Source organism: Fundulus heteroclitus, chromosome 7 (genome assembly GCF_011125445.2).
Source record: "Fundulus heteroclitus isolate FHET01 chromosome 7, MU-UCD_Fhet_4.1, whole genome shotgun sequence".
In the NCBI taxonomy this organism is placed as follows: Eukaryota; Metazoa; Chordata; class Actinopteri; order Cyprinodontiformes; family Fundulidae; genus Fundulus; species Fundulus heteroclitus.
Genome location: NC_046367.1, coordinates 7,450,309 through 7,477,735, shown reverse-complemented (window position 1 = coordinate 7,477,735; position 27,427 = coordinate 7,450,309). Strand labels below are relative to the sequence as shown.

General features: G+C 39.8%; 1 protein-coding gene across 2 annotated transcripts; it reads right to left on the bottom strand.

Moving 5' to 3' along the window:
- Nucleotides 1-1,738: 1,738 nt before the first annotated feature.
- On the bottom strand, nucleotides 1,739-27,427 carry epsti1 (epithelial stromal interaction 1). Of its 2 annotated transcripts, XM_012876360.3 has the most exons (10): nucleotides 27,066-27,427; nucleotides 23,916-23,974; nucleotides 23,748-23,831; nucleotides 23,581-23,657; nucleotides 20,479-20,562; nucleotides 18,121-18,194; nucleotides 15,232-15,307; nucleotides 8,218-8,291; nucleotides 7,410-7,612; nucleotides 1,739-2,462 (listed from the first exon to the last, which is right to left on the bottom strand). In XM_012876360.3, exons 1-10 carry the CDS (start codon nucleotides 27,230-27,232, stop codon nucleotides 2,317-2,319), a joined length of 1,044 nt encoding a protein of 347 aa, XP_012731814.2. In that variant the 5' UTR covers nucleotides 27,233-27,427; the 3' UTR covers nucleotides 1,739-2,316. The 2 variants fall into 2 exon arrangements, with proteins under 2 accessions (XP_012731814.2, XP_021179169.2); XM_021323494.2 differs by lacking the exons at nucleotides 8,218-8,291; nucleotides 15,232-15,307 and having other exon boundaries at nucleotides 27,066-27,425.

Below are 27,427 nucleotides of genomic sequence, written 5' to 3'. Positions count from 1 at the left end.
GCGTAAGCAACCGAAGGTCCATTCATTTTGGATAATGGTCACCTTGAAGGGCATTATCCGGCTTTTACCGTGGTCACCTAGGAAATAAATAAATATGAATCACTTATTAATACTTTTAGGTTTTTTCACTGTTAAAATGGTATGTTTTTTCACTAGATCGGCTGAAAGAACGATTTAATATCTGTCGTTATGACGCCTTGCCAAGGTAACCAGCGTCAACTGTCTTGCCATTATCAGCTAATGTTTCACCCAGCACAATAATTTAGAACAGTCCGGCTATCTGACTGGAACTTTTTTATGAGTGTCCTATAACACTTTTTAAAGGACACCCTGCAGCCAATCAGAATCGAGTATTCACCCAGACAATGCTCTAATCTTGCCTATCCTGTTGCATGGTTAAACATGCTAGGACTATTTGTGCTAGCATAAATATAGCCCAAGTTTTTATTTTCTCAATTATTTCTGTGTTAAAACTATGTCTCTGGAAAAAAAAAAATATTTTATAGCCCTGGACCATCTTGTTTATTGCCCTTAAAATGTTGCATATTTTTTATGGAAAATGTAGGTTGTAAGTTAAGCTGCAGGTACAGAGTAATGAGGGACGCACCCATGCAATGCTTACCAAATCCTCTCTGCCAACACCAAATAGCTTTAGATGGAGGCACTGTGATGGCATGGGGTGGCAGCTCCCTCAAAAAAAAAAGGCATCTGTTTGTTAAATAAATGCTAAAATTGCCTAAATGGTAAACTTGCCAATATGTCCTGTGTTTTAAAACTTGTATCATATAAACATAAAAACAGTGACCCATGCGTGTAATCCACATAATCAAGTCTCCTGCTCAAAGCTGATGCATTTTCTTTACACATTTGTCATTTTTAAATGCAAATAAACAGGCTTTTGAATGTTATAATTTGTTGCCAAGAAACATTTTTAAAATAATAATATCAACGACACAAATGTTTCTTACTTTCTATGCTGAGTATTCTTAGCAGATGATAAGCCAATGTTTTAGTAAGTCAAACTCAATCCCTCGAGTGAAGTTATGCCATTCATAAGAATTCACATGAAGTCAGCATCATCGTTCCAGCTTACCATTTTAACATTTCATCCTGTGACTGAGGTTCAGTAAAGTCTGATCAAGTTGTTTAGCCCTATAATGTTAAGAATATGAGTCTATTTGTAGAGCATAAGATGTGGAAAAAACGGCTGCAAATTTGAAGATTTTCAAAATGTTATGCATCTATTACATAAAATTATAACTAGAAGCAGTACAGAAAATGTTTTTTCATTTGATGTTTTTTTTAACTAAATGTCTTTTATTTTTAAAGGGATCATGCACGTACTGTTTCTGTTGCATCAGATGTATTTCACAACATAAATAAGCAATGATATTGCGATCTACATTTAAAAAAAAAGTCATTCCACGGTGAAATAAACAATGACTTCAATTTTGCAACACGTATTTAGGTTTATTTGAACTTAACACTTTTAGAAGGACAAATCAGCAAATAATTCATGTTGGTTGTTTTAAAACAGTCAGATGTGAGGAAGTCAATATAAAAGAAATTACAATTGTTTATACAGAAATTATTATTATGAATTTTCCTATTTTTTCAGCGTCTTGCATGTCAAGAGTGCATTCTGTAAAGTTTGGGGTTCATGTTGATCCCTGGAGGGACGACATTTATTGAATGACATCAGCTGTAACAATGACTTCATGCTAAATTAGAAGGGATTTTCAGCCCCTTATGTGGAGAGCACCACCCATTGGTCTTTGTTGACCCTGTCATTTGATAATTTCTGCTGTCCAAAGCAGTGGTGCTATAACTTACAAGGACAGCTTCATAGGAAGCACTATACCTAGTGTATACCAAGAAAACTCTCAAATTGCAGGACCCCGCTCCGTTGAACTTGAATCCTCGTCTTATGTTAAGATTCATGACTCACCAATCTGACCATAAAGCAAAACAAAAAAATTAAATATAATAAGCTTTTTAACATATTGACTTAATTATGAACCCAAAATGTGATTTAAAGATTGTGAGTCATTGAGCATTGGCCTTTACCATATTCCTACAAAAGCAACATCAACTCTCAGTTGGGTCAAAGTCCCAATATGACTCACCAGCGCTTCCAGAAATGATACAAGGCACCAAACATTTGAAGATTTACGGGATAATGGAAAACAGATCCCAAGAATCACACTCTGCCTTGTAGGTACCATTTAAACTAGTTTTGTTTAGCATTCAGCAGAGCAATTTAAATACAAACATCACACACCTGCAGATGAAATTAGAAAACAGAGTAGAAAAATTTCAATTAAGTGTGCAGATGAGGAGTGTGTAGGCCTGCTGATAATCGCCGTTGCACTGGTTAAGAATGTCCTCGAGGAATTCTCTGTTGCAGTCGGGAAAGTTGTTCATTAGTTTCATCAAGTTCCAGTCATGGTCACGCTCAGGATCTGGAAAACAGACAGAAAGTAAATTTTATCCCTTTTTTTGTTCTCATTTGACTCATGTGTAACTGGGGTTATTTTAATCTGATTCAAAGGTGGAAATATTTTCTCTTTGGTAAAAATGCTTTTTTACCACAGATTTGTATAGCGTGTCATAATGGTATGAACACAAATTTATAAACTGATCTGATCACTTTTTTAATGAAAGAACGTAATGACCCTGCTTTTAAAATAATATAGTGATGTTTAATAACAATGATGATTTTATTTATGACATTTCTGTATTTCTATTTTAATACATATTTATATGGGGAGGACAAGAGAATACAGGTAAAAGTGTTTGGGTATGGACAGCCACTCTTTAAAATTACTTTCATATTTTATGAACAATCATTTTCAAATCAGTTCTTTAGCTAAGGATCCTCCCATGACATGTTACCCATTTTGTTACATTCCAGAATGTAATTTATATTTTTATTCTTTTAATTGTATGTCATGGATCTGCAAAAATGGTCTAAGTTAGTGAAGTGAAATGAGAAAAATACATATAAAAAAACTAAAACAAAACTAAATGGAAAATTGGCAAGTGTCCCTTCCCTATAAGGCCCTAAAAGTTCTCGTGCAACCAATTACCTTCAAAAGTCACATTATTAGTGTAATGAAGTCCATCTGTGTGCAATCTAAGTATCCCATGATCTGTCAGTATGAACAGATTTTCTGAAAGGCCCCAGAAGTTGTAGCGCTACTGAGCAAGAGGCATGAAGACAAAGGAGCTCTCCAAACAAGTCAGGGGCAAGGTTGTTGAGAAGTACAAGTCAGGGTAGGGTTGTAAAAATATCCTCTATCATGATGTTCCTTGAAGCACCATCAAATCAATCCTCTTCAAATGGAAAGCACATGGTACCACAACAAACATGTCAAGAGGGGGCCGTCCACCAGAGCTCACAGCCCATTAATGGGACAGGCAGCACAGATAACAAAGGTAACCCTGAAGGAGTTGCAGAGCTCCACAGCAAATACCTGGGGATCTGCCCATAGGACCATAATAAGCTGTATGCTCCACAGAGCTAACCTTTTCAGAAGAGGTGTTAAAAATAAGAAGGCAGGGTTTGAGTTTGCCAAAAGGTATGTGGGCAACTCCCCAAATGTATGGAGGAACGCTAACCCCACAGTGAAACATGGTGGTGGCAGCATCATGCTGTGAGAATACTTTTCAGCAGCAGGGACTAGGAAACTGGTCCAAGTCGATGGAAAGTTGAATGGTGCTAAATACAGAATTATTCTGGAGCAGAACTGGTGTCAGTATGCCTGTGTTTTGAGACTGGGACGGAGGTTCACCTTTCAGCAGGACAACGCTGGAAGCATACTAGCAACACTTGAGTGGTTTAAAAGGGAACATTTAGTTGTGCAAGGAATGGCCTAGTCAAAGTCCAGACCTTAATCCAATTGAGGATCTGTGGTTAGATTTGAAGACCACTGTTCACAAGGGAAAACCATCCAACATGAAAGAGCTGGAGCAGTTTAGCCTTGAGGAATGGGAAAAAATCTCAGAGGCCAGATGAGATGAGCTCAGAGAGACTGATTTAAAGACACAAACAGCTGGATTAACTGCAAAAGGTGGCTCTACAAAGTACTGACTTGGAGGGGGTGTATGTGCACACTGCAGTTTTCTGTTATATTTTCCTTTTTGTCATTTACTTTATTATTAAAAAAATCCATCTTCAAAGTAGTGGGCGTGTTCTGTGAATGAAATGGTGAAAACTCTCAAACAATTACATTTTATTGCAGGCTGTGAGGCAACAAAACATGAAAATTGCCAAGTATGGGCCAAATGCTTCACATCCATTTGTTCACAGAACAAAATGAACCTCACTGATTAAACCCCACACTGCGGAAAACACCCTGTTCAAATAATGATTCCATTACACAGACTCAGCAGCACGCATGTCACGACCAATGGGTCTGTAAAATATTTTCCATGATGAAATAGAATTTCTACCAAAAAAAGTGATTGATCTGGTCAGTAATGTTGGGTTGTTATTTAGAACACAGCGGTGCATAAAGCCAAAATAACAGCACAGAGGATCTTTTTACTTTACCAGAGTGGAAATGATATCAAACAGAATGCTTAACTTCGACTGGTTAAAGTAGATAATCATCCTGAAAACAGTACGATTATGTGTTTTTGAGATTTATTTTGCTTTCTGGGAAATTCTAAAAGATTCACCAAAACATGCACAAAGTCAACTTAAATCTGTGTCAACCGAACATTACGGTACTTCCCCTAAAGGGTGAGCTTTTACTTTACTCTGTACGAGGATGAGAAAATCTCCTCATTACTCAGCAAGACAAGAGATTGACTGAGGCAGGTTACTGCAGAACGGAAAAAACACAATCTTCATGTTGGTGAAACATAGGTCCAATCTAGCGGACACATTCCATCATGGATTGAGGATGTTGTGGGATTGTGACAAACAGAACTGTACCCACAATGGCAGCGCTGAGGTTGAAGGTTTGAAATATGCTTAGGTATTTTGGCTTTGACCGTGGACTAGTGAAGCTGTCCTGCTTCGGCTACAGTTTCGATGGCTATCATTCCAGGAAAATACTGGCAATGATGAGGCAGGATAAGAAGCCTTAAATTTGAGATTAGTGTGTCTGTCAAGGAAATCTAACACTACTTTTCGATTGAGACTCAACAAAAACATTTCCTCTATATTTGACATGTAAAAGGGTTTTCTGAGGTTCAAAAAATGTAGTTTTAGTCTGATCAGGAAGAAACACAATGTCCACTTGATGAAGAAAATGAGCTGAAATCAGTTCTGTGTAAAATATTGTATTATAAGATATACTGGGTTCTGTGGGTATGATGTTTTGCAGATTTGACTGGCTGTTCAAAAGCTGCTCATGTTTTGTCCCATGATATTAATCAGGTCAGTTTGTTCGTTGGTATCTTGTACTATTCATAACCATTACTGCCAGCATAATGGTAAACACAAATGTTGAAATGTCATATTTTGTTAAAATGGTGTAGCGCTCATTAAAACGACTCAAATTTATTTTTAATTTAATTTTATTGTATGCTATTTTAAGAAATTTTATATTGTAAGCCATTTCAATTTATTGGATTTTATCTTTGTTTCAGCCAAATAGAGCAGGACAAATGACACCTTATGCCCCCGATCAAATCGGGGGCATAAGGGCATACTAAGTTTGAGCCCAACCTTCAACTTCTTGGTCTATGTCTTGATGCTTTAATATTTCCACATAATGTTCCTCAAGTGAGACTGTTGTGACTTTGATTTTATAGCTTTTTTGTTGGGTTTAAGCCTGGAGAGAGTCAATGGCTAGATCATTTCCAAACCCTTCTTTTGCTTCAGTTAGACCATTCTAGGTTGTTGATCTGGGTGAATGCTTAGGCCTGCTGTGATGCTGAAATATGAAATCCTTCCCAACACTGCCTGGTGTTAGGAAAGGTTTATCTATCCCACCTTGACAAAAACTCAGTCCCTTCAGTATAAAAGCAACACAAGAGCACAAAGCTACCACCACCATCACTTTCCCATGATATTTCATGATCTTTCTCACCATGTGGAAAGGACTTTTTAATGCTCCATGAGTGCCCTGGATGTTTTATTACTTAGTAGTTAAATTATTCAGTCGGGTGGGTTCTAACCATCCAGCATCCTAAAGTGAGTGAATCAAGTGAGTGAATAAAGTTCAACATGCGAAAAGAAAAAAAAAATCTCCAAAACCATCAAACCGTCAACTTAGGACCTCCAGCAGGCTCTTGTCACTGTTGATATTAATGCATAGCAACCAGAAAGAACACAATCATGCTCAGAGAGGACATGCAAACTTGATTCAACGCAACAACGGGACCACCATGTAGCCACTTCTCTGCTTGTTAGAAATGTGAGGCACACTTGCAGATGGTTACAAGAAGCATCTCAGAGTTATTTTAGCCAAGGGGGAGTTGACCTAGCTTTTAGAAGAAATGTTTCCTCAGCTAAAAATGTTTTCCTAATATATTTTGTGGAATTGTTAAAACAAAGTTGTTGTTTACCTGTTATTAGATGACTTTCTTCAAGTTATAATTAGAAATAAGATTAGACATTGATATTGGATCATTTATAGATAAAGAATGTTTAATGGAGAGTCTTACTGTATTTAGCAAATGACTATCTGTACTTTCTCTCATCATAGATTAGTTATTTTATTTAGATTATTTTGTTGCATACAAAAGAGAGAATTGGCCCACCGAAACGATTACGGTGACATGGAGATGTTTTTTTTTTGGTTTTTTTTTGCTGCAGGTAGTAAAAGTGCTCAGCAGATAAAAATAACGACAGTCTGCTCCCAGTTTTGTGTTTGTGGTGGGAGCCGCGCATATTAAGACATTTTCTGAGTGGTGTCATTTTCAGACAGCTATAGGAGGCACATTTCAACATGTTTGGATGGCTGCCGGCCAACTCTGTCACTCTAAATTTGTTTCCGAAAGGTTTTCCCTCCATGAATGTCGGCCCCCTAAAAGTTGTGTGTGTGTGTGGATGTTGAGGTTTGATGACACTTCTCTACGTGTCACAGCAAGTAAGTATGATTAAATGAAAGTCATGCCTTGCTTAGATCCTTCTTTTATTTTTAAAGGAGGGGCTGAGAACAAGCTCTCTCACATCCAAGCAGTCTGATGTTTCCAGTAGTGTCCCACAAAGTACAGGTATCTGCCAGATTTAAAAGCCAGGGGGGACAGTTCCACTACGTGCCACACATACTTTCCTGTGATAAGCCTTTGATTTATTACAGACTAAACAGACAAACACAGGAAGAATGAGTTGGGCAACCCCTGTCACATACCTGATTTAGGTTTGGTTAACCAGCGTATAGCCGAACTTAAAAAAAAGGGCGTGAGAAAGAGTAGATTGTGGGTTACCCACACACGTAATTTGGGCTCACCGGTTTCCTCTGTCCAGTTGGAGCGGCTCTGCTCGGGGTCTGGCTCCAGGTGAGTCAGGGAGTCTCGTCCAGTTGTGGTCTGTCGTCTGCTGTCACCGGGGCCCAAACGAGGAGGCTCTTCCTCTTGACTGAAACACTTGTTTGTTTCCAGCTCCGTCCCTGCTTTCTTAGATTCCAGTTTGTCAAGGAAGGCTTGGTTCACCCTGTCAGAACACAGCGAACAGTAACCAAGATGTTTCAGTCACATTCCAAAGGTTTGCTGCTCTAACATCCCTGCAGGCTCCAAAAGGCAGAGAGCTTGGAGTGTGTGAACCTCGTCACCGGCAGAAATATCGAGGTTGACTAACTGTCTGCAGCCACTTAACATTCATTGGCTCAATCAGCAAGTACTGGCTTGACTCCAAAGGGGTTTAACATAACAAACGATTAATCTAATAAAGATTTGTTTTGATGGATAGATGGATGGATGAATGTGCCAAATTTTTCTGAATATTCAAATAATCCTCAGACTAATCGATAGCATATTAGATTACTCAAATAATTGTAGATGCAGCCCATGTCAGTACATGTTCTGCTCTTTAAAGAGGAACTGACATACAATAAGCATTGGGCTGCTTTTCAGACATGCTGCTTGAAGGTTGTCATCTAGAGTTTTAAAACGCCGTTAATAGTGATTGGTGGCACTCCTTTTGCCTGCACACTTTGACTCTGTTATTTTTTACACCTGAAATTTTACAGAAAAGATCTTTCTTGAAAGAAAGGAACAAGAGTACTAAGAATAAAAGAAATCTGCTTTGTTCCACTATACCTTTTGTGTTCCAGCTGCAGCTCTTTCATACTTTTTATCGGGATCTTTGTCTCCTGATTGTCCACTTCTTTGCTCTGAAAAAAAGCGAAAGGCTTATTTCCAAAGAGTATAAAGGATTGTAAGACAGAAACAGAGTTTGTAAAGCAGTAAAGCACAAGTCAAGTGTTTTGGATTTTAGTTTGGACATGAGTGTCATGGATGAGGTCAGCACGGGTCTGGGTCACTTGACTTTTGTTCTCTGCTCATTTACATTGTCTTGGCTGTTTGGGTTTAGGAATTCTGAATTTCTTAGTTAGGCTTAAGAAAAATGTTCACAGTAAACATGCAACATGTCCAGCAGGCAGGGGAAGCGAGTTTGCTTACACTGATAAATGATTTAATAAATTCCACACAAAATGTTAAGTATAAGTGTGAATAACTCAACATCAGATAAAAAGAATCCCACAGAACCCCATGGCTCCATGACCTAGACTTAAACCACGCTGCTCCTGAATCTGAGACACGATAGTCGGCCAGAACCTCTGTTCCAACGCCCTTGCCTAGACAATGTTCCTGAGGGGAGAGTTCTAACTTTAAAAGTCTAAATTTAAGGCCTTACAAAAACTTAAAGAAGACCATACTTTCCACACTAGACCCACAGCTACCTTTACTTATGTTTGCTTACTAACAGGTTTTTATTTATTTATTTATTTTTTGAGAAAGGCGTCGTTTCCAATGCCCTGACTGCTATTTTTAAACTGTGACAAAACTACAAGGCCCACAATGCAAAGCAGCGGACAGGTATTCTACGGCCACACCAAATTCATGAAGTCTGTGTCCCACAAATACAAGTTCCACAGGATAAATGTCAAAATCACTCAATAAATCTAGTTTAATATATACTTATATACAGTAGAAACCTTACAAATTAACTAGTTTTGATACACTAAAACAACCCTTTTTTTCCCCCTAGTCGTTCTTCCCAGGGGAGCAGATGGGTCAGTGAGGGTGAAGGAAGTGCAGTCTACCGGTGGGAGCATTCTCCTCCCATCAAAGCGCAACATTAAACCTCCCCCTCAAACACGCACAACAGTTGCATACACACACACACCCACAACTAGAGGATATAAAGGGGAGATCTGTCTGTATACTGGAGCCAGAACTGAAAGAACAACAGATCCAGGGTCCGGGTCGCAACCACATCAAATACACCGTATGTAGCCACAAGCTTTCATCTCCCAATCTGTGACGTCCATCTGACAGAGCTGTGGCCTGGGAGAGGGGAGAGGAAAGATGAGAAGGAAAAGTGCGGGACGGGCTAGGGAAATGAAGGGGAGGGGGGATTTAAGAAATGAAAATAGGAAATAAAAGCAAAAGATGAAATGGGAAGACATGGAGAGAAGAGGTGGAGACAGTGTTGAAATGTAGTGGAAACACAGGGAAGAGTTGAGCCTTTATTCTGTCCACTGCATATTGTATCATCTAGCTAACCTGTTCGCTTTTCACTGCATAACTGTAACTTTTCACCATTAAGTCAGCATTGAAAACAGGCAAGAAAGGCAGAATTCTCTCCACCCACTGCAGGAGCAGCAGCTGCGGTGTCAACAGAGGTGTCAGTCAGCACAGATCGCTCCCTGCATGTCCTCAGGCAGCTTCCTGCATGAGTGCACCATAACAGAGGGGCCATGTGGAGGAGTGTTCACATCGTTAGCCCTGTGTGAGACTTGGTGAAAGAAACTGTCTGCACGTTCCAATAAATGCCAGGCTTCCGAGCTGAGAATAACCGGTACCTCTCACACACCATGGCTGAGGATTTACCGTAGTTTCCGGACTATAAGGCGCATTTAAAATCCTTAAAGTGGAACACTTTAAAGCCCAAGCTTCAACTTCTTGGTCTATGTCCTGATGCTTTAATATTTCCACAGAATGTTCCTCAAGTGAGACTTAGGCTGTTGTGACAATTTGATTTTATAGATTAAAGTTTGTGCTTACTAACTGATTTTATGTGGTACAATGCGCTCAAAAATCTTTTAAAATCTGTAAGTACGACTTTGGTAAGCAATGAAGCCGCTCTGCTCAATGGATATTCAGAGTATCACGGTACACTGTGTCACTACCTGATAGGACCCGTGTGCTGTCTACAAGACTGCCTGACTGTAATGTCTACACTAGAAGTGCATTCATGTAACGCAGCCTGCGCCCGGAGTACACACTAGCAACAATAAACCAAGTTAATTAAATATGAAAGTTACGTTTATTTTAGCCTTATGTTAGAAACAGGGCCGTGTCATTCAACTACTCTGTCCTCCCTACAGAGACTGATAGCTCCTCCTCTCAGGAGAGAGCGGTATTAAGGAGGAAACACATCGGATGCATCGCAAAGCGCAGCAAAGCAGCATACGTGCGTCCTACGCTTAGGTTAGCTTTTCATTTTAATCAGTTAATAAATGTACACCAGAAGCATAACACTAAGCGACAGCTAAATTAGATTAAAGTTCCTATTTCAGGCACGACTATTCTCCTGTTTGGCAGGGAATAAACAGGGAAACAACATCCTGTGTCAAAGTATCCCAAAATAAGAGTCGTCAAAAGTAAAGTGCCATGCATGATGTAGTTGTAACAAGCTAACAAACTGAAATATGTGATTTCTAATTTCAGATATGGTCAAGACACTGACTTTTAGTAGATCAAAACATAGGATATATTACTGATAATTTAATACCTTTGCCATATATTACAGATATTTTGTCTTTCTTTAATTACTCACCCATGATGAAAGTTCTTCTCTCCACAGAATCACGCAGCTGGAAAGCGTACTTTGCAGTGTCTGGTGTAAATTTGAGCTTTTAAAAACATGATCATAAGCTTATGTTACATGGCCAGCGTATTTTCTTCTTTAAGGTGACTAGATTTGATTTCTCTAATGAAAACTGGGGACGTCTCTGATTTTGTTAAGCACAGAATCTCTCCCTGGGGGTTGGTTTGTTTTGTCTGAACTGCAACACCAACGGTGCGGGGAAGGTGTGTTCGGCAAAGCTCTTCTACTCTGGGACAGTGGCAGGACCAGGTAAATACCTCTTGTTGAGCTCAAAAAAAATTTTTACTCCATCATTATAGACTGAAATCTGGGACATTTCCGTCATCCATGTCATCCTAAAACGGTCTGTCCCTGGGGCATCTGGTCACCCTACCGGAGGGGCGTTATATTACACGCTTGGGAAGAACATGTAATGCGCCTTATAATCCGGTGCATTTTATAGTCCGAAAATACGGTAATCCAACATTTTCACTATATAAAAGTTCTGACATCCTTGCTCACATTGTTTTAATAAAAACACATTATAAAATATCAGCCTCAGATCATTATATTTTTGTCAAAATCTTATTTTTAATAACAAGATTTTCCAAAAAATATTGATATTTAAAGCCGCCATTATTAATTTTTTGATTACAAAATAATCTGTTTTGTTCTATTGAACTTTTAGAAAAAAATTCTGCCGTGTAGCCAAATCATTAGCTATTTTATTTACAATTTTAACGAGTTTTATATCAGGTGAGGTAATTAATTGGTTTTAGGATTAGGGTTAGGCTTTTTTAACACTACTGTTAAGGCCTATTTGTACACCCTTATTTCCCAGGGAATAGCAAATTGCACATTTCTGTAGAGGTAGCCTTAAGATACTGCACAAAAATGTCTTCATTACTTCAAATTCATTGAAGAACAGACCAATTCATGTAACATCACAGTGGTTCATATCATTCGCAAAGGGACTGATATCAGACCTCTTGGACTCTGACACAAACATGCATGCTTTAATGTTTAAAAAAACAAACAAAAAAAACGAACGTTTCTGTAATCTGTCATGTTATCTGTGTACATCCTAAGCCGGTGTCTGCCTCAAAGGACATTTCACCATGGTAACACATGGTGACTATAAAAATTCTTGATGATCTCCGGGACTGGGATCAACAACAGTGTAATACCTACACTGTGGCTTCTGAACTCCACTCCAACAGGGCCTGCAATGAATTTGCTAACTTCTTTACTGAGAAAATCCTAATAATTAGAGGATCACTTTGTACTACCATATCAACACCAGAACCAATGCTAGCACTACTTCTGACAAAATGTCCCATTTTAGCCAGATAAACCACAAAAGCTTAGAGCAGATCATTCAGCAGCTAAATTTCTCCTCCTGCTGCCTTGATGTTCTACCCACAGCTTTCTTTAAAAAAGTTTTACCTGTCATAATGTCTGATCTGACTCCGATAATAAACACGTCCCTTCTGTCAGGTGTTTTCCCCCAGTCCCTAAAAACAGCAAATATCAAACCACTGCTGAAAAAGAACAACTTAGACAAACTACTACTCCAGAACTACAGGCCCATCTCAAACCTCCCATTTATCAGTAAGAAAATTGAAAAAGTTGTATTTCAACAATTAAACACCTTCTTAACAACGACCAGCTGCTTTGACGTTTTCCAGTCCGGCTTCCGTGCTCACCACAGTACAGAGACCGCCCTTATCAAGGTGTTTAATGACATCCATATAAATACAGACTGTGGAAGAACCACCGTGCTGGTTCTGTTGGACCTCAGTGCAGCATTTGATACTGTTGATCACTCCATTCTGTTAGAACGCCTGGAGAACTGGGTCGTCTTTCTGGTACAGCACTCAACTGGTTTAAATCCTACTTAAAGGAAAGGGACTTTTTTGTATCAGTAGGTAACTTTACATCAGAGATGACAAAAATCACATGTGGGGTTCCCCAAGGGTCCATCCTGGATCCCCTGCTATTTAATATCTACATGCTCCCTCTAGCTCAGATAATAAATAATAACAACATCAGCTACCATAACTATGCAGACGACACACAGCTCTACATCACCATGTCACCAGGTGACTATGGACCAGTTCAAGCACTGAGTAAATGCCTAGAAGAAATCAATGCCTGGATGTGTTAAAACTTTCTTCAATTGAATAAAAACAAAACAGAAGTAATAATCTTTGGACCAATAGAGGAGAGATCAAAAGTTAGCACACAGCTTCAGTCGCTTCAGCTAGAAACCACTAATCAGGCCCGAAACCTGGGTGTAGTGATAGACTCAGACCTGAACCTTCAAAAGCATCTAAAGACAATTACAAGGTCGGCTTTCTATCACCTGAGGAACATTTCTAGGATCAAAGGACTGATGTCTCAGCAAGATCTGGAAAAACTAATCCATGCGTTTATATTTAGTAGAATTGATTACTGCAACGGTGTTTTCACAGGACTTCCTAAAAAGTGGATCAGACAGCTGCAGCTGATCCAGAACGCTGCTGCCTGCGTCCTCACTAAGACTAAGAAAGTAGAGCACATAACCCCAGTATTAAAATCATTACACTGGCTCCCTGTATCTCAGAGAATAGACTTTAAAATACTTCTGTTAGTCCATAAATCCCTAAATGGCTTAGCACCTAAATACATCACAGACTTGTTATCAGTGTATCAACCCTCCAGACCACTCAGGTCTTCTGGCTCCAGCCTTCCCTGCATACCTAGAACCAGAACTAAACACGGAAAAGCAGCATTTAGTTCCTATGCTCCACTTGTCTGGAACAAACTTCCAGAAAACTGTAAATGTGCGGAAAGCCTGAGTTCCTTTAAATCGAGATTAAAAACACATTTGTTTAAAATTGCCTTTGAATGTTCAAGTTAAACTGTTTTACTGTTTTTAAATGTTCTTTTTTGTTTCTACAAAATGTTTTTAATCATGTGAAGCACTTTGCATTGTCTCTGTACTGAATTGTGCTATATAAATAAATTTGCCTTGCCTTGCCTTACACTGTGCCAGTAGGTGGGGACAAACTAGATATGAAGGAGCTTCTGAAGGGTTCCGTTATACACCGTGGCAGTGACAGTGTCATAGAGGGGGTGAGAGGCGTTGTTCATGAGTTTGGCCAACATCCTCCTCACCCCCTCCACTAGAGTCCAGGGGACAGGTCCCTGAACACCTCACCTGACTGAGCACCACTGGGACTGCGAAACGGACCGAGCAGAGACAGCATCTTCAGAGGACACTGAAGCATCTCTTCCTACCAGCACCATCAGATTCTACACACCTATAGTTGAGTGTGTGGAGACCCTGCATCTCACAGTGCTGCTCCAGAGGCAATATGGCAGAGAAGTTATCTCATTTTCTTCTTATCTATTTCCTTTACAGTAAAATGAAGATAGATTTTTCAAGTGGCCTGAGGACTTGCGTTTTTAAAGCATGTTGACCTGGTGTGGAAACGTGCTGACACAGCGCTATTAGTAGGTACAGATAAGCTTTAAACGTGGCGAATGAAAAGAAAGAACCAAAACAAAGACTGCAGCCCAGGTATTTTAGACACATCAGCAGAACTGAAAAGAACAGACTACAACACAGGAAAGGGAAAACCTCAAAAGTGCATTGACCTCATTAACTGACAAGACACTGACTGCTGGTTGAAGAGCAGTTTTTTTTTTTCTGCAGGTATGTTTACTGGTCCGGGTCCTTCCACTGATTCATATTCTGCAGAATTCCTGCATCTATGTCGCATTGTAAGTCTGTCTCCACTCAGCGTGAACTCTGGGAAGTCCCTTGAACTCTGCTAGAACTCCATTCATTTCCTTGCAGGAAAACCAAAACGAGTGGAAAAGAAGTCTGAGCAAAGAAAGAGGAGGAAAAAAATCCCCAAACGAAAGTAATAGGAGCAGACAGAGAGACAACAATGGCCAGTAAGACTGGGAAGAAGTGGTTTATCTCTTTCTGCTGGACAAGGTCTCACCATGCACCAACTCTGACAAATGTTCACCCACCCTGGCATAGAGGGGAGAGAACTTTCCCTGGCTGTCTCAGATGATAAAAACACGGCACCCAGAGGTATTTACTCAGAAAACAGCCTGCAAAGGCAGATCTATTGGTGTTAAATCTCACAAAGATTTGATGGTTAGTGCCACAGCAATGCAACTTAGTTCTGAACCCTGAGGCGGACACTTTGGTCTGTCTTCAAGTAAGGTGGACGGCTCACCGTGGATGATGCGCGTGCAGCACTGCTGGATGCAGCAGCCGATCTCTCAACACCCTGCAGGAAAGTCTCCATTTTCCTGCAAAACATAAACACGGTGCATCCCGTCTTCATTCAGATCAACTAAACCAGCCTTGAATGACAAAGCCTAACAGAGCATTCTTTGTTTTCACAGGTCTGGGTAACTCACTGTTCCCCATTACTTGACTGGATCTGTCTATCCATGTCCCCACTGCATCTATAGCCTCTACTGGTCAGCCGCACTTTTAAAAGCTGTTTTTTCTTCTTCATGGTCACACTTTGTTCTGTTGTTTTGTATTTTTCATTAAACACGTTTTCCTTAGATTACAGAAACTTCTGTGGAATATAAAAGAATACTGGACAGAAGCTGTGTAGAACAAGGTCCAAATCATTTCCTATCCACATCCAAGAGATCAACCTGAACTTTCTAATTAGACCATAGATTCCAGCTAATGATAAGCATGGGTGGGTTTCCTAGCAGCTGACTTGTAATGAAAGCTTTAAATTTGTAAAAGAAATATGGAATCTCTACTTTTGGAAGATGCTGAGTCAGTTTTTAAAGCTTGTAGGAAAAAAAAAAAAGAAAATATGACACAGCAGTATTTATTTTATTGCTTCTCCTGAAGAAATTCAATACTGTTGTTGTAGATACAGGCATCTCTCTTTTCAGTTCAAATAAAATAAGTATTATGGTCCCTAAGGTCTTGTTTTTGCCTGTTTAATACAAAAACCTGCACAAGTAAATAAGGGACACTGTTCCACTGTCAAACATGCTTATTTTCACAATTTTTAGCTTCACAAGTAGTGCCTGTTAGTACATTTTTGTGCATTATTCTGTAAATTTACTGCCATTTTCTCCCTTTTTAACATTTCAGTTTTATCAAATACTAATGACTATTTGCACACTTTCAGTGTCTCAGGGGGTGTTTGTCTAGTACAGTTGTGCCAATTGCAGTCTCCTACGTCGTGTTTTATCAGAATATGACTTATTATCTGTCAATAACTGCACAGTATGTTTACCGTTCTAATCTTTCTCTTTTGCTGTACAGCTTAACTTAACATGACGCATTTTTCAGATTGTGTTTTTGCATTTCTGGGGGTCTTCTCTAGGACTGCTCATTCTTTGTTTTCCATGGAGATTTTTGGTTTGTGTGTTATGTGTGCATCTCACCAAAATTTCTTTAAGGCTACATAATGACAACAACGACTCTTGTTTCTTGATTTTTGATGCAGGCATTAAGAGGCTGATAGACAAGAAGCGTTTTCTCGTTTGATCCCATTTAAAAACTAAAGGTTGAACTTGAAAACATGCTGCATGACAAGGCTTCCTCGTGCAAAGCTGATTTGTCATCAGCTTAATGTGTCTTCATCCATCCATGTACGCATTTACCCCCTAAGTAAGAAGTCCTGACTTGTTGATCTGTTGTTATTGTTTTACCCTGGAACCTTTTCATGTTTCATCAAATTACAGCTTCAAATGTCAATGTATTTTCTTTGGATTTCAGTAACAGAACAACACCAAGTAGTTGATGATTGTGTAGTTGATGGAAACGTTTTTTTCTATCACAAATCAGATCTGAAAAGAGTGGCATGTCTGTGTAATCAGTCATCTCTACCCTGATGCCCCTAAATAAAGTACATTGTTGCCAACTGCACTCAATCCAACGTTGTGTGACTAAATTTCAGACATAATTAAAGAACAATAGTGAATAAACGGCATCATGAAAACCAAGGAACCCAGCAGACATATCAGGGAAATGGTCTGGAGATGTTTGAAGCAGAGTTGAGTTCTAAAACAATCTCAAGCTGTCAACATTTCACAGACCTCTGCTCAATGTTTTGCCTGAAAGTGTAAAGAGGATGGCTCAACTGTGTCTCTACTAAGACATGGTCGTCACCTAAAATGACAGGCCAGGCAAGTAGAGCATTGTTTAGAGAAGTAGCCGAGAAGCCTGTGGTCACTCTGGAGGAGCTGCAGAGATCCACAACTCAGCTGGAAGGATTTGTTCACAGGCATGTACTAGCTGATCAATGCACAAATGTGGCCTTGGAAAACAAGAGAAAAGTCGTTGTTCATAGACCATAGGAGGCTCCTTCAGAGGCTGATAAAAACCGTGAGGGAGACACAAAAAGCTATGTGAGGAAAACTAACACTACACATCACCCCAATGTGATGGTGTATTACATGGTATAGAATTATAGTTACAAATGCTTATTGAGCTTACAAGGGTGTACTTAGGATTGAAATATTTACTATAGCAACTCTAGATGAAATATATAGAATTTGATGTGTTTTATCCAATAGATCTGGCTCACTATTTGGCAAGGAACCGGTCAGCTTTGTCTCTTTCTCGCATTTTATTAATGCATGATAAAAAGTTATTAATGATTTATAAAGTGTTTACAGATTAAATTATAACATGTCTACATGCCATTTATAAGCCTTTATAAAAGGAGCCTTATTGCAAAGTGGTACCATGAAAGCTAATTCTGCATGGCGGATCCTGACTAAACACAGCTGTGCAGAACAAGATCTTTTAGACTTTGAGTTGTAAAAAAACATGTTTTTTAAATCACATATCTTTTCCCCTACTTAGAATTATGTGCAACCTTCTGTTGTTCCATCACAGAAAATCCCAATTAAAATACGTTGAAGTTTGTGGTGGTAACAAAAATGTGAAAAGGTTCCTTTGCAACAAACCATGAAAAATATGTCTTGTGCAGACACCTGTGGCTGCAGATGATTATGTCACCTGATGCTACATTTATGACTCACCTCCAGAGCAAAGCAAGAGACAAAATGATCTAAAAAAACACAACAACAAAGGGTGACAGCAGTGAGAACCAAAGTGAACCTGATCCCAGGCTGACCTGGTGTGATCCGGCTGAAACTGCATCCTCCTCCTCTGCTCCTCCTGCTGACTCTTCTGCTCCAGACGTTCAGCCTGAAACAGCAGTCAGCAGTCAGCAGTCACATCACGCAGCACTATAACATCTATACGTTACACCATGCCCTATGGCTGCAAAATAAGGGACAAAATACTTTACATCCATTAAACCGAACTGATTTATCAGGCCAAAACTGCTAAACAGAACATGACGCATATTCTGCTTCATAAAAATAGTAAAACTGATCTTTGTTTCATTTTTTTTTTTTTTTTAAACGACTTTTATATTACATATAAGATATGCATTTAACATTAGCTTTGTTTTTTTGTTTCTTGTAAGCTTAAATGTTTCAATCAGTCCACCTTCAGCATCCTGGACAAGCTCAGGTTCAGAAGGGTTCATTCTCAACTGTGTTTCTTCATATTTTTTCTTTTTTCAGTTTCTGTTCTTATTTCTTGTATTGCGTTGCAAGACAAATTTACTGCAGTCTGGGTTAAACCACTTAACTTAAGCTTAAAAGCACTGCTGGATAATTTGCTGAAATGTATTAATAAAGATTATTCTTTGCATTTTTACAAAATCATTTTGCCAATTCCTTTAAATCTTAAATCCAAATTGTTTTAATTCATCTATGATTAAACTTTCAAAACAAATCACTCATCTTCTCATTCTTAATAAACAAAATAATACCTTTGTATTGAAATTCAGGCATTTATGGGATGCCGCTGATGATCACATTATATCAACTATACAGAGCCAGTATGAGATGCTTCTTACCTGGTTTTGGATCAGAAAAGCATAGCAAATGTTCTCTGTGCATTAAAAATTTACTGTTTTACTCTCTTTTTTGTATAGAGATTTTGTGACATCCTGTTTTTATTAGAAAAGTTTTATAATTTCAATGTTTTTGATCCAAAAAGAAGCACTTTTGTCTCTTTTTCAATATGTCAACCTTTTAAAGACCTGTATCACCATTTGGACAACAACATTTCGTCTCTATATCTTAACCTTGTGTTGTGAGGTCAGCGGTGTAAGCAATCTTGTCATCTGTGAGCATAGAGACAGTAATTCCTTTAAAAAGATCATGTATTCCTAAGCAGGAGGCAGGTGTCTGCCAGAGTCTTGTTCCTTCACGTCCATAATCTAAGATGAGACTGTTTCTCACCATGGGTTTATTAGCTGGATTACCACAACGTTTCAATGGCGCAACAGGAAAAGGTCTCAGGGTTCCAGCTTGGAACCCACCATTAATTATCCTTTCCCAGAGCAGCAGCAGCCCATCAGCCTCAATCCGACCCAGAGCAGGGCCAGACGTGGAGAAAAACACGTCAGACGAGGCTTTAGTGGCTGAAAAGCCACAAACCCATCAGTTAGGTGCTTCTTCAGTCTGATGCAGGGTGTAACTGCACTGACCCAGAGCGGGTGGACGCTTGTCTCTGCTGACATCTACAGGCTAAACCTGATCATTCTCACAGAGGGAACGCCAAGCAGTTGAGGAATACGGGGAAAGTCTTGAAGTAATCTTTAAACTTTCATTTTATCTTCCTTAGTCACATCTTTGTAGCTGACCTAATGCTTCTCCTTTTAGAAGAAGCATCATTTATTCAGGTTTCATGGAATTGCGTGATATACACTGATCAAAATAAACCAAGACCCCAATAATCAGGGGGTTTCTGGGTACAGAGGGAAAGGCTGAATCTGCTTTTCCAGTAAGTTTTAAAGATGTAAAAAAAAAAAAAAAAAATGGCGACATCTTATATTGTTTTATTATTGTTTTTTTTCTTCTTCGAGAAAAAGGATGCCGCCATAATCATCGTCACTTTGCATCAAACTGAGCCCGCATCGAAGGAAAACGCTGAAAGGACTGTTTTGTGGATAAGGAAGTACTTGCAGATGCAAGGTTGTGTTCTGGAAGACCTTCAAAAAGTTTGTGCATCATCAGGAGTAGCAGTTTTGTGAGTAGACCTATCCTTAATGTCTAAAAGGAAGTATAATAGGTGTACACTGCAAGATCAGGACAGAGAGGAGGGTCCTACTGCAATGCTGGTTCCTCTGAATCCCCCCACTGATTGTTTGGGACACCAGGTGAAACTTCACTGAAGCTAAAGTTAGCACTACTACACAGTGATAAATATCCACGTGACAGAACATCTATAAATCCATCCATCTGAGGCCCTAAGCTGAATCGTTAGTATGCACAGTGGGAACGGATGGAAATGTTACTAATAATAGCAAATCAGTAGTATTTTCCAGTCACAGTACATCAAACGTTGATACTGACATTTTTTTTCATGATTTTACAGATTGTGAAGCTATTGGGCAGTCTTAATCTGGTCTCACCTTCTCCCTCTGCTTGGCCTTCATCTTCTGCAACTCTGCCTCCTCCTCCTCTTTCCTCTTCTTGTCCATCTCCTCCTTTTTAAGCTTGAAAAAAAATAAGTGAAGTTTAAAAGGCCAGATAACAACAGGCAGCGTTTCAAACCCTGCTCCGTCAACTAATATATATCTATCTTGCTGCCTTACAACCTTGAGTTCAAAATGTTTGGGAATTATGAAATAGGACAATAAAGAATAATCCAAATAGGTAGTAAGTAAAAAATAATAATATTTGGATCTGTTGCTGGCTGCAAAAGTTGTCACGCCCCTGGTTGTCATGTTGCAACAACACATTTCAAAGATCCTTCATTAGAGGTGTATGACTAACACAAAGTAGTAAAATGAAAGGTCTAAACACGTTCCTTACAAATAAAAACCTGAAAAGTGCCATCAGCTCCCGTTAGCAAATACTTCATCCTCCACGTGTTTCTGTCTCGCCCATGTGAATAGTGTCAAACTGTGAAGAAGCAACTCTGGACTTTCTTCCAACAGCGGCTTTCTTGTGCCGCCCAAAAGGCCAGATTTGCTGAGCGCTCCACCGCGACCCGCCTGTGAACAGATTCTCCCATAAGAGGCGCTGCCAGGAACCGCGTTCTGGATCAGCGTTCACATTCACATATGAAAATGCTCACACGCACACACATCCAGCGAGGAATGCTGATAGAGTTTGGGTATGATCAACAAGCTGTCTATAAAGCCTCTCTTGCATGAAATTATTGAAGTCGTGTCCTTGCAAAGGTTCTATGTAACTATGTAAAAACTTGGGATTTCTTGTTCGTTTCCCTTCGCTTCTGTCAGTGGCAATTTAGCTTGAAGAATATACAATACTGCAATCGCGTGTTTTGTTCATTGTCTTCATCCAAAACAACCATTAATCTGGTCGTGGCAGCAGAGTACTGTTTTGAACCCCAGTTACATTGGCAGGATGGGAAGAGGCACTAAATGTGCGTCCAGCAGTGGCGGCTGGCCCATAGGGGGCGCTCGGGCGCCGCCCTCCCTAGATGTGGAGGGGAAAAGTAAAAATATATATAGATTTTAAAAGTATTATTAATGTCAGTTTTTACTTAATAGTACGTAGCTACATATAATAAGAATTATTAAAACAGTTCTACAAATTGACTCTACCAATTGACTCTCATTTAACAGTGCATTTCCACCAACAGAACGTATCATTTCTCTTCTTCTACACTTTTGGGGCTGTCACTCAAGGAGCCCCACAAGTGTAGCGAAATAACCAGTCGTATACTGTTGCTAGGGAAAATTTATAAATATTTGACCAATCAGCGTCGCCAAAATGAATGGCTTTGGGGCTCCTGGAGTCTTTGCCCCTGCTACACAGTGATAGGTATATAGACCAGTTCACGTGTGACGTCAAGAGCTACATCCGGGTCCCGCTGGTAGATAAATAAATAAATAAATAAATAAATTAGGATATATATTTAAGTCAAGACGTCAGCGTTCGTTTCATAATAATATACGTACATGTACAATGTGTGCAAACACTCATGAGTGTGTGAAAAGGATTAATAAGACAAAAACACCAAAATAATCCTTTGTGGACAATGTTTTTTTATTGATTAAATGCTTATTGTGGAATCGTAGTAATTTTCTGACTTTTAATTTAAATGCATGTACTGGGTTAGGCAGGGAAATCTGTTGGCCAGCCCCACCAAGATTTTTTTTTCACCAGCCACCACTGGCGTCCATGGTGTTGCACAAAGAGCTCCAGCGCTGGTTTGTGATTCGAATGTTGCAACAATTACGTATTTGTACAGTCTGTTAATTATCAAAGTAACATTGACAAAGTAACAATCTGGTTCAACTGAAACCTTGCGGTTCCACTGGAATGAGTCTGGCTTAACCAATAGTCCAGCAGTGTTTGTAGGAGCAATTTAGTTATTGAAAAGCTTTCCAGTTGCAAGTGTAATGGGCTCGACACACGAGAGCGACATGGGGAGCGACGACAGTGACAGGTACCAGTCCTCGCCTTGGGATCACTAGTGGAAGATTTTTCACCTCTCTTGTGTCGTGTCACATGCCTGTGTGTGCATGTCTACGTGTATGAGCTCATATCTGCACATGCATGAATTTTGCCGGTTGCTTTGGAGGAGGGGGCAGGCGATTGTCTACTCTTCGTCCCTGGTGGTGCCTTATACTCACCGTAGAGTTCTGCAGCTCCTCCAGGGGTACGATGGACCACTTGGCTGCTTCTCTAATTAACACTATTTGCCTTCCTTTACAGTTGCAGCCTTTTAACCAACAACTCCCTGCTTGTTCAGGAATCACCACCTCAGCCTTAAAAGATCCTTCTGTCAAGCTGCTGTTTTCTCCTTAGACTTGCCTTTTGTTTTTCTCTATCTGAGATCTCATGTTTTTATTACCTGTGCTGGACTCTGGGCTCTTGAATTTTAGAGTTTATTCTGTTGTTAGTAAAGATTTTGTTTATTCTTCCCTGCCAACCCCCTCACTGTCCTCCACATAAGCAAATTATAACCGCTCCACAACGTTCTCCCTGAGCTGTCTGCTGCGTCCCTTGGTCTTCATGATGCTGACTGTTCTCTCAGGTTCTCAAACAAACCTCTGCTGCCAGAAACAGAACAGCTGCATTTATTCTGAGAGTCAGCTGCATAAAAAAATAAAATAAAAATAAAAAGAGTCAGCTGCACACATGCAATTGCAGTTGGTCGAACTGAATGTTGTTTTGGGGGTTCAGAGAAAAGCGGGCTTAATACAAATGTATAACAAACTTTTCTGATTGCTTTTATTCAAATTGTTGAAAGCCATAAAACTTTTTGCTTCCACTTTACAACTATACACTGCATTATGTTTGTCAATAAAATCCAAAAAGGCCACATAGAAGTTTGGAGCTGTAGTGTGATCCAATGTTAAGTTGAGGCGGAAGAAATACCTTTGAAAGGCACTGTACATTTGCATGGTTTTTCATGGGATATTATCATGCTGTGTGTTTGACCTCATCATAATCTGATTGTGTAGATTCCCAGACTGTGCTTGTTTCATCACGCAAATGTACAACTAAAATAAACAATATAAAATACAAAAATGTACCTTCTTCTGGATCCTGGAGAACCTCAGATCTGCAAACTGCCTCTCCCTGGCTTCAGCTTCAGTCACATCCCCGCCACCTGAATTAATTAACAGAGATCAGCAACTAAGTAAGGATAATCCCAAGGATGCACAGAATGCGATGAAGAATATGTCTTTGTGATGATTACCCAGTCGTTCTGGATTAAGGTCCAAAGGAGGAGGTTTGTGTGCCTCCCTGTACCTCTGAAGTTCTTCCTCTTCCTTCTGAGCCACTGCAGAAACATTCCACATCAATCACTGGAAGCTAATTTTCCAAATGTTTATGAAGATCAAATCAGACTCAGCTGGATCATTACTTGCTTTCATCTCGTTCCGGCGGGATTGGTTCGGTGGAATCACGGTGAATGCGCCTAAGCTGAGACATAAAGAGCTTGTTAGAGATGTGAAAGCTCCTGCATTTAGACAATGTTTGAACAGGTGCATACATATATAATTCAAATTGCATTTATGTTATTCTTTCTGACCCTAATTTCATTTATTAATTCGCATGCATTCTGATATTTCATATCTGCAACACATTTCTAACAACACCCAAAAGGTTTTATTATTAAGGACGGTAAGTGACCATGGGTTTCAGCTGTTTTTGCCCCGTTGCCTATGATAATTATGATGATGAGACAAAACATAAATGTTGGGCTGAGAATGTCTGCAGTGAAAAAAGTCAAAGCAAAGAAAATAATTAGTGTGTGTTTTGATTCAATTGGAATATTGGTTCACGTTCTCCTTAGTGCCCGGATGTTTTCTGATTTAGATCAGAATTTATAATTAAAAACTAGAATCTACCCAAACGTTTCATTTCACAAAAATAAGGTGTACTGTCAAAGCCCCAGTGTGTAAGATTTGTCACATTGGTGCACCATCTAGTGGTGTGCTAAATGAATTACAAACGACCTGGCCGTTAAACTACTACAGAAGCCGTGGAGTATCATAAATGTGGCAATGTCAACATGTCTTCCGTGTATTTAGTAAAAGCTACTGCTAATAGATAAAGCCACGGTCATCGTGTGAAATGGATTTTAGGACTGTTGCCAAGTCTGCTTGTTCATTTCTAGAATCGCTTGTGAATTCTGTGAATCACATTTTTTTGGGGGGCTCGTTTCTGATGTTGCAGTCGCTTATTTGGAGCCTGAAACACAAATAAAGAGACCTGGTCACACTGCTGCACCACAGCCGTGAACCAGCTGATATCACTCTGCCCCTCCATGTCCACATATGATTCCTGAGAGGGAGAGTAACAAACTAGCTGTCTCTGCCGGGACTATGTAAATGGAATGGACCTCCTGCTGGTGCGGTTGGCCCTGGGCTCCTCCTAATGCAAGACGATGCTAGACCTCATGTGGCTGGAGTGAGTCAGTACTTCCTGTAAGATGAAGACATTAGATGCTATGGACCGGCCTGCCCCTTCCCCACACCTGGATCCTATAGAACACATCTGGGACATCATGTCTCGCTCCATCCACCAACAGCAAGTTGCACCACAGACTGTCCAGGAGTTGGTGGATGTGTTAGTCCAGGTCTGGGAGGAGATCCTCAGGAGACCATCAGACCCTCATCAGGAGCATGCCCAGGTGTTGTAGGGAGGTCATACAGATACGTGGAGGTCACACACGCTACTGAGCCTCAATGTGACATGTTTTAAGGACATTACATCAAAGCTGGATCCGCCTGTAGTGTGTTTTTCCACTTTAATTTTGAATGTGGCTCCATATCCAGACCTCCATCTATTAAGAAAATTGATTTCCATTGATAATTTTTGTGTGATTTTGTTGTCAGCACGTTCAACTATGTAAAGAACAGAGCACTGTTGCCTTGCAGCAAGAAAGTCCTGGGTTCCAAACCCGGCTTGGGGCCTTACACGGAGTTTGCATGTTCTCTCTGGGTACACCGACTTCCTCCCACACCTTAGGCAGGAGAGCAAGAAAATGTCATTTTCTGTTGTAGCCCACTATCTGAACAATGAGGTAATAACACTATTTAAACTTTTATTTTTAGCAAAAATTTAACATCTCTATTTCCACGCCTAGCTGCCTGGAAAGGAGACGGAGCCGAGCTCCCAGCACAGGGGCTGTAGTTTCTGTTGGGAGAACTGACACGACACCTGGGTCCATGTGAGCCGCTTAATGAAACACACGTTCAGTCGGAGCGTCCACACGACAGATAATAAAACCTGGAATTGAAAACGTTTTCAAATCAAGTTGCTAAATGCCTCAGCTCACTGATAACCGGGCCACTGTGACAGCGGTTGTTAGCGGCAGCCATTAATGGCAGCAGCATGAAGTTTCCAGCTATGGAAGGCTGATGCTAACCAACCAAAGGGGAACATTTATCCCCTTAAGACCGCCGATTTTCATTTGCGTAACGGGGCAGAAACACATATGATAAAATAAAAAGAGGAAATGAGGAAATGTAGAACAAAGGCTTGTCTAAGGAAAAGGCAAAACAAAATTGTCTTGACAAACGCACGTAGGCTATAAGGGAATGGCAAAAAAAAAAAAAAAAAAAAAAAAAAAAAAAAAAAAAAAAATATATATATATATATATATAAATATATAAATATATATATATATATATATATATATATATATATAGGGGGGAAATAGGGAGTACATATTGGTACTCCCTATTTCCCCCCAGTAACTAGGGAATATGTGCGCTACAGCATCGAATAACGAGGATTTTCTCATGTTCAGGGGGGGGCTTAAGACTTTTAAAATGTCAAATGCCTTATACTTTTATGTTATGTTCTAAAAATATCAAGTACTGAGAAAGTCATGTGCTGAAATATTTTGCATTTTATTCATTTAAATATATGTGTTTAACATTTATAAATATATAAATAACAATATACAAAAACACATATTTACATATGTGTATACACATATATATACATACATATACACATACTTATATATACATATATATATATATATTTAATATGAATAACATGTAAAATATTTCAGCACATAATTTCATAGTAGTTGATAGTGTTAGTACATCCACTGACTGTAGAATTACCTGTGAAACGTTTTCACACAGCCAGAAAACTGCTTGTTATTGCAAGCAAATCCTATGGGATTCTGTGAGAGTAGGGAGTAGCAAGATGGCGGCCAGTGACTTCAGTTTTTCGGCAAAATCAGCACTCCAGTGTATTATATAGCTCAGTGGTAGTCACCCAGCGTTTGGGAGGCAGCTGGGATTTACCACACACAGTGAAGGCATCGTTTCCCTTTCCGATCACATGAAACGAAACTGAAAGTAGGCTGAGGTAAACTTCTATCTGAATCCAACCAAACACTCCCAGATCTACTTTAATTTAACACAAACTGATGACAACATGCCTAACTTTAAATACATGTGGAAACTAAAATCTTTCATGTCTCTATTTATATTCCTGGACATCAGACAGGTGTCACTGACAGTCAGTAGCTGAACTATAGCCTACTTACTGCTGAGGCTGTCTGTCCACTGCTGGCTGCTCCCCCGTCTCAGGTGTAGCTCCATCCACCTGCTGAGCTGCCCGATCCCCCCCAGGAGCAGCTGATGCGCTCTGCCGCAGGTGACTTCTGGGGTTCAGCTGGTACCCTGGGTTCCTCGGGTTCGGCTCGGGATCCATGTTGCGGACAAACTTGGCCGGTTCGAATGAAGCGGATCACACCCTGCGGCCCGGCTGTTCTATTCCGAAAGTGGTTCTGTTTTCTAAGAACCCGCAGTGAGAACCCAGTGTTGTCACCTGAGTCATAGATCTGCTCTCAGCTGTTTACGAGAAAACTGGCAAAGCCGAGTGGGAGGTTTTCGCAGGGCAGCGCCA

Coding starts and splice junctions, on each gene's coding strand:
- epsti1 (XM_012876360.3), bottom strand. CDS start 27,232: ATGGATCCCGAGCCGAACCCGAGGAACCCAGGGTACCAGCTGAACCCC. Junction 23,832..23,915: donor CCGGAACGAGATGAAAGCAA/GTAATGATCCAG, acceptor ATGTTTCTGCAG/TGGCTCAGAAGGAAGAGGAA. Junction 18,195..20,478: donor AGGCCAAGCAGAGGGAGAAG/GTGAGACCAGAT, acceptor CTGCTGTTTCAG/GCTGAACGTCTGGAGCAGAA.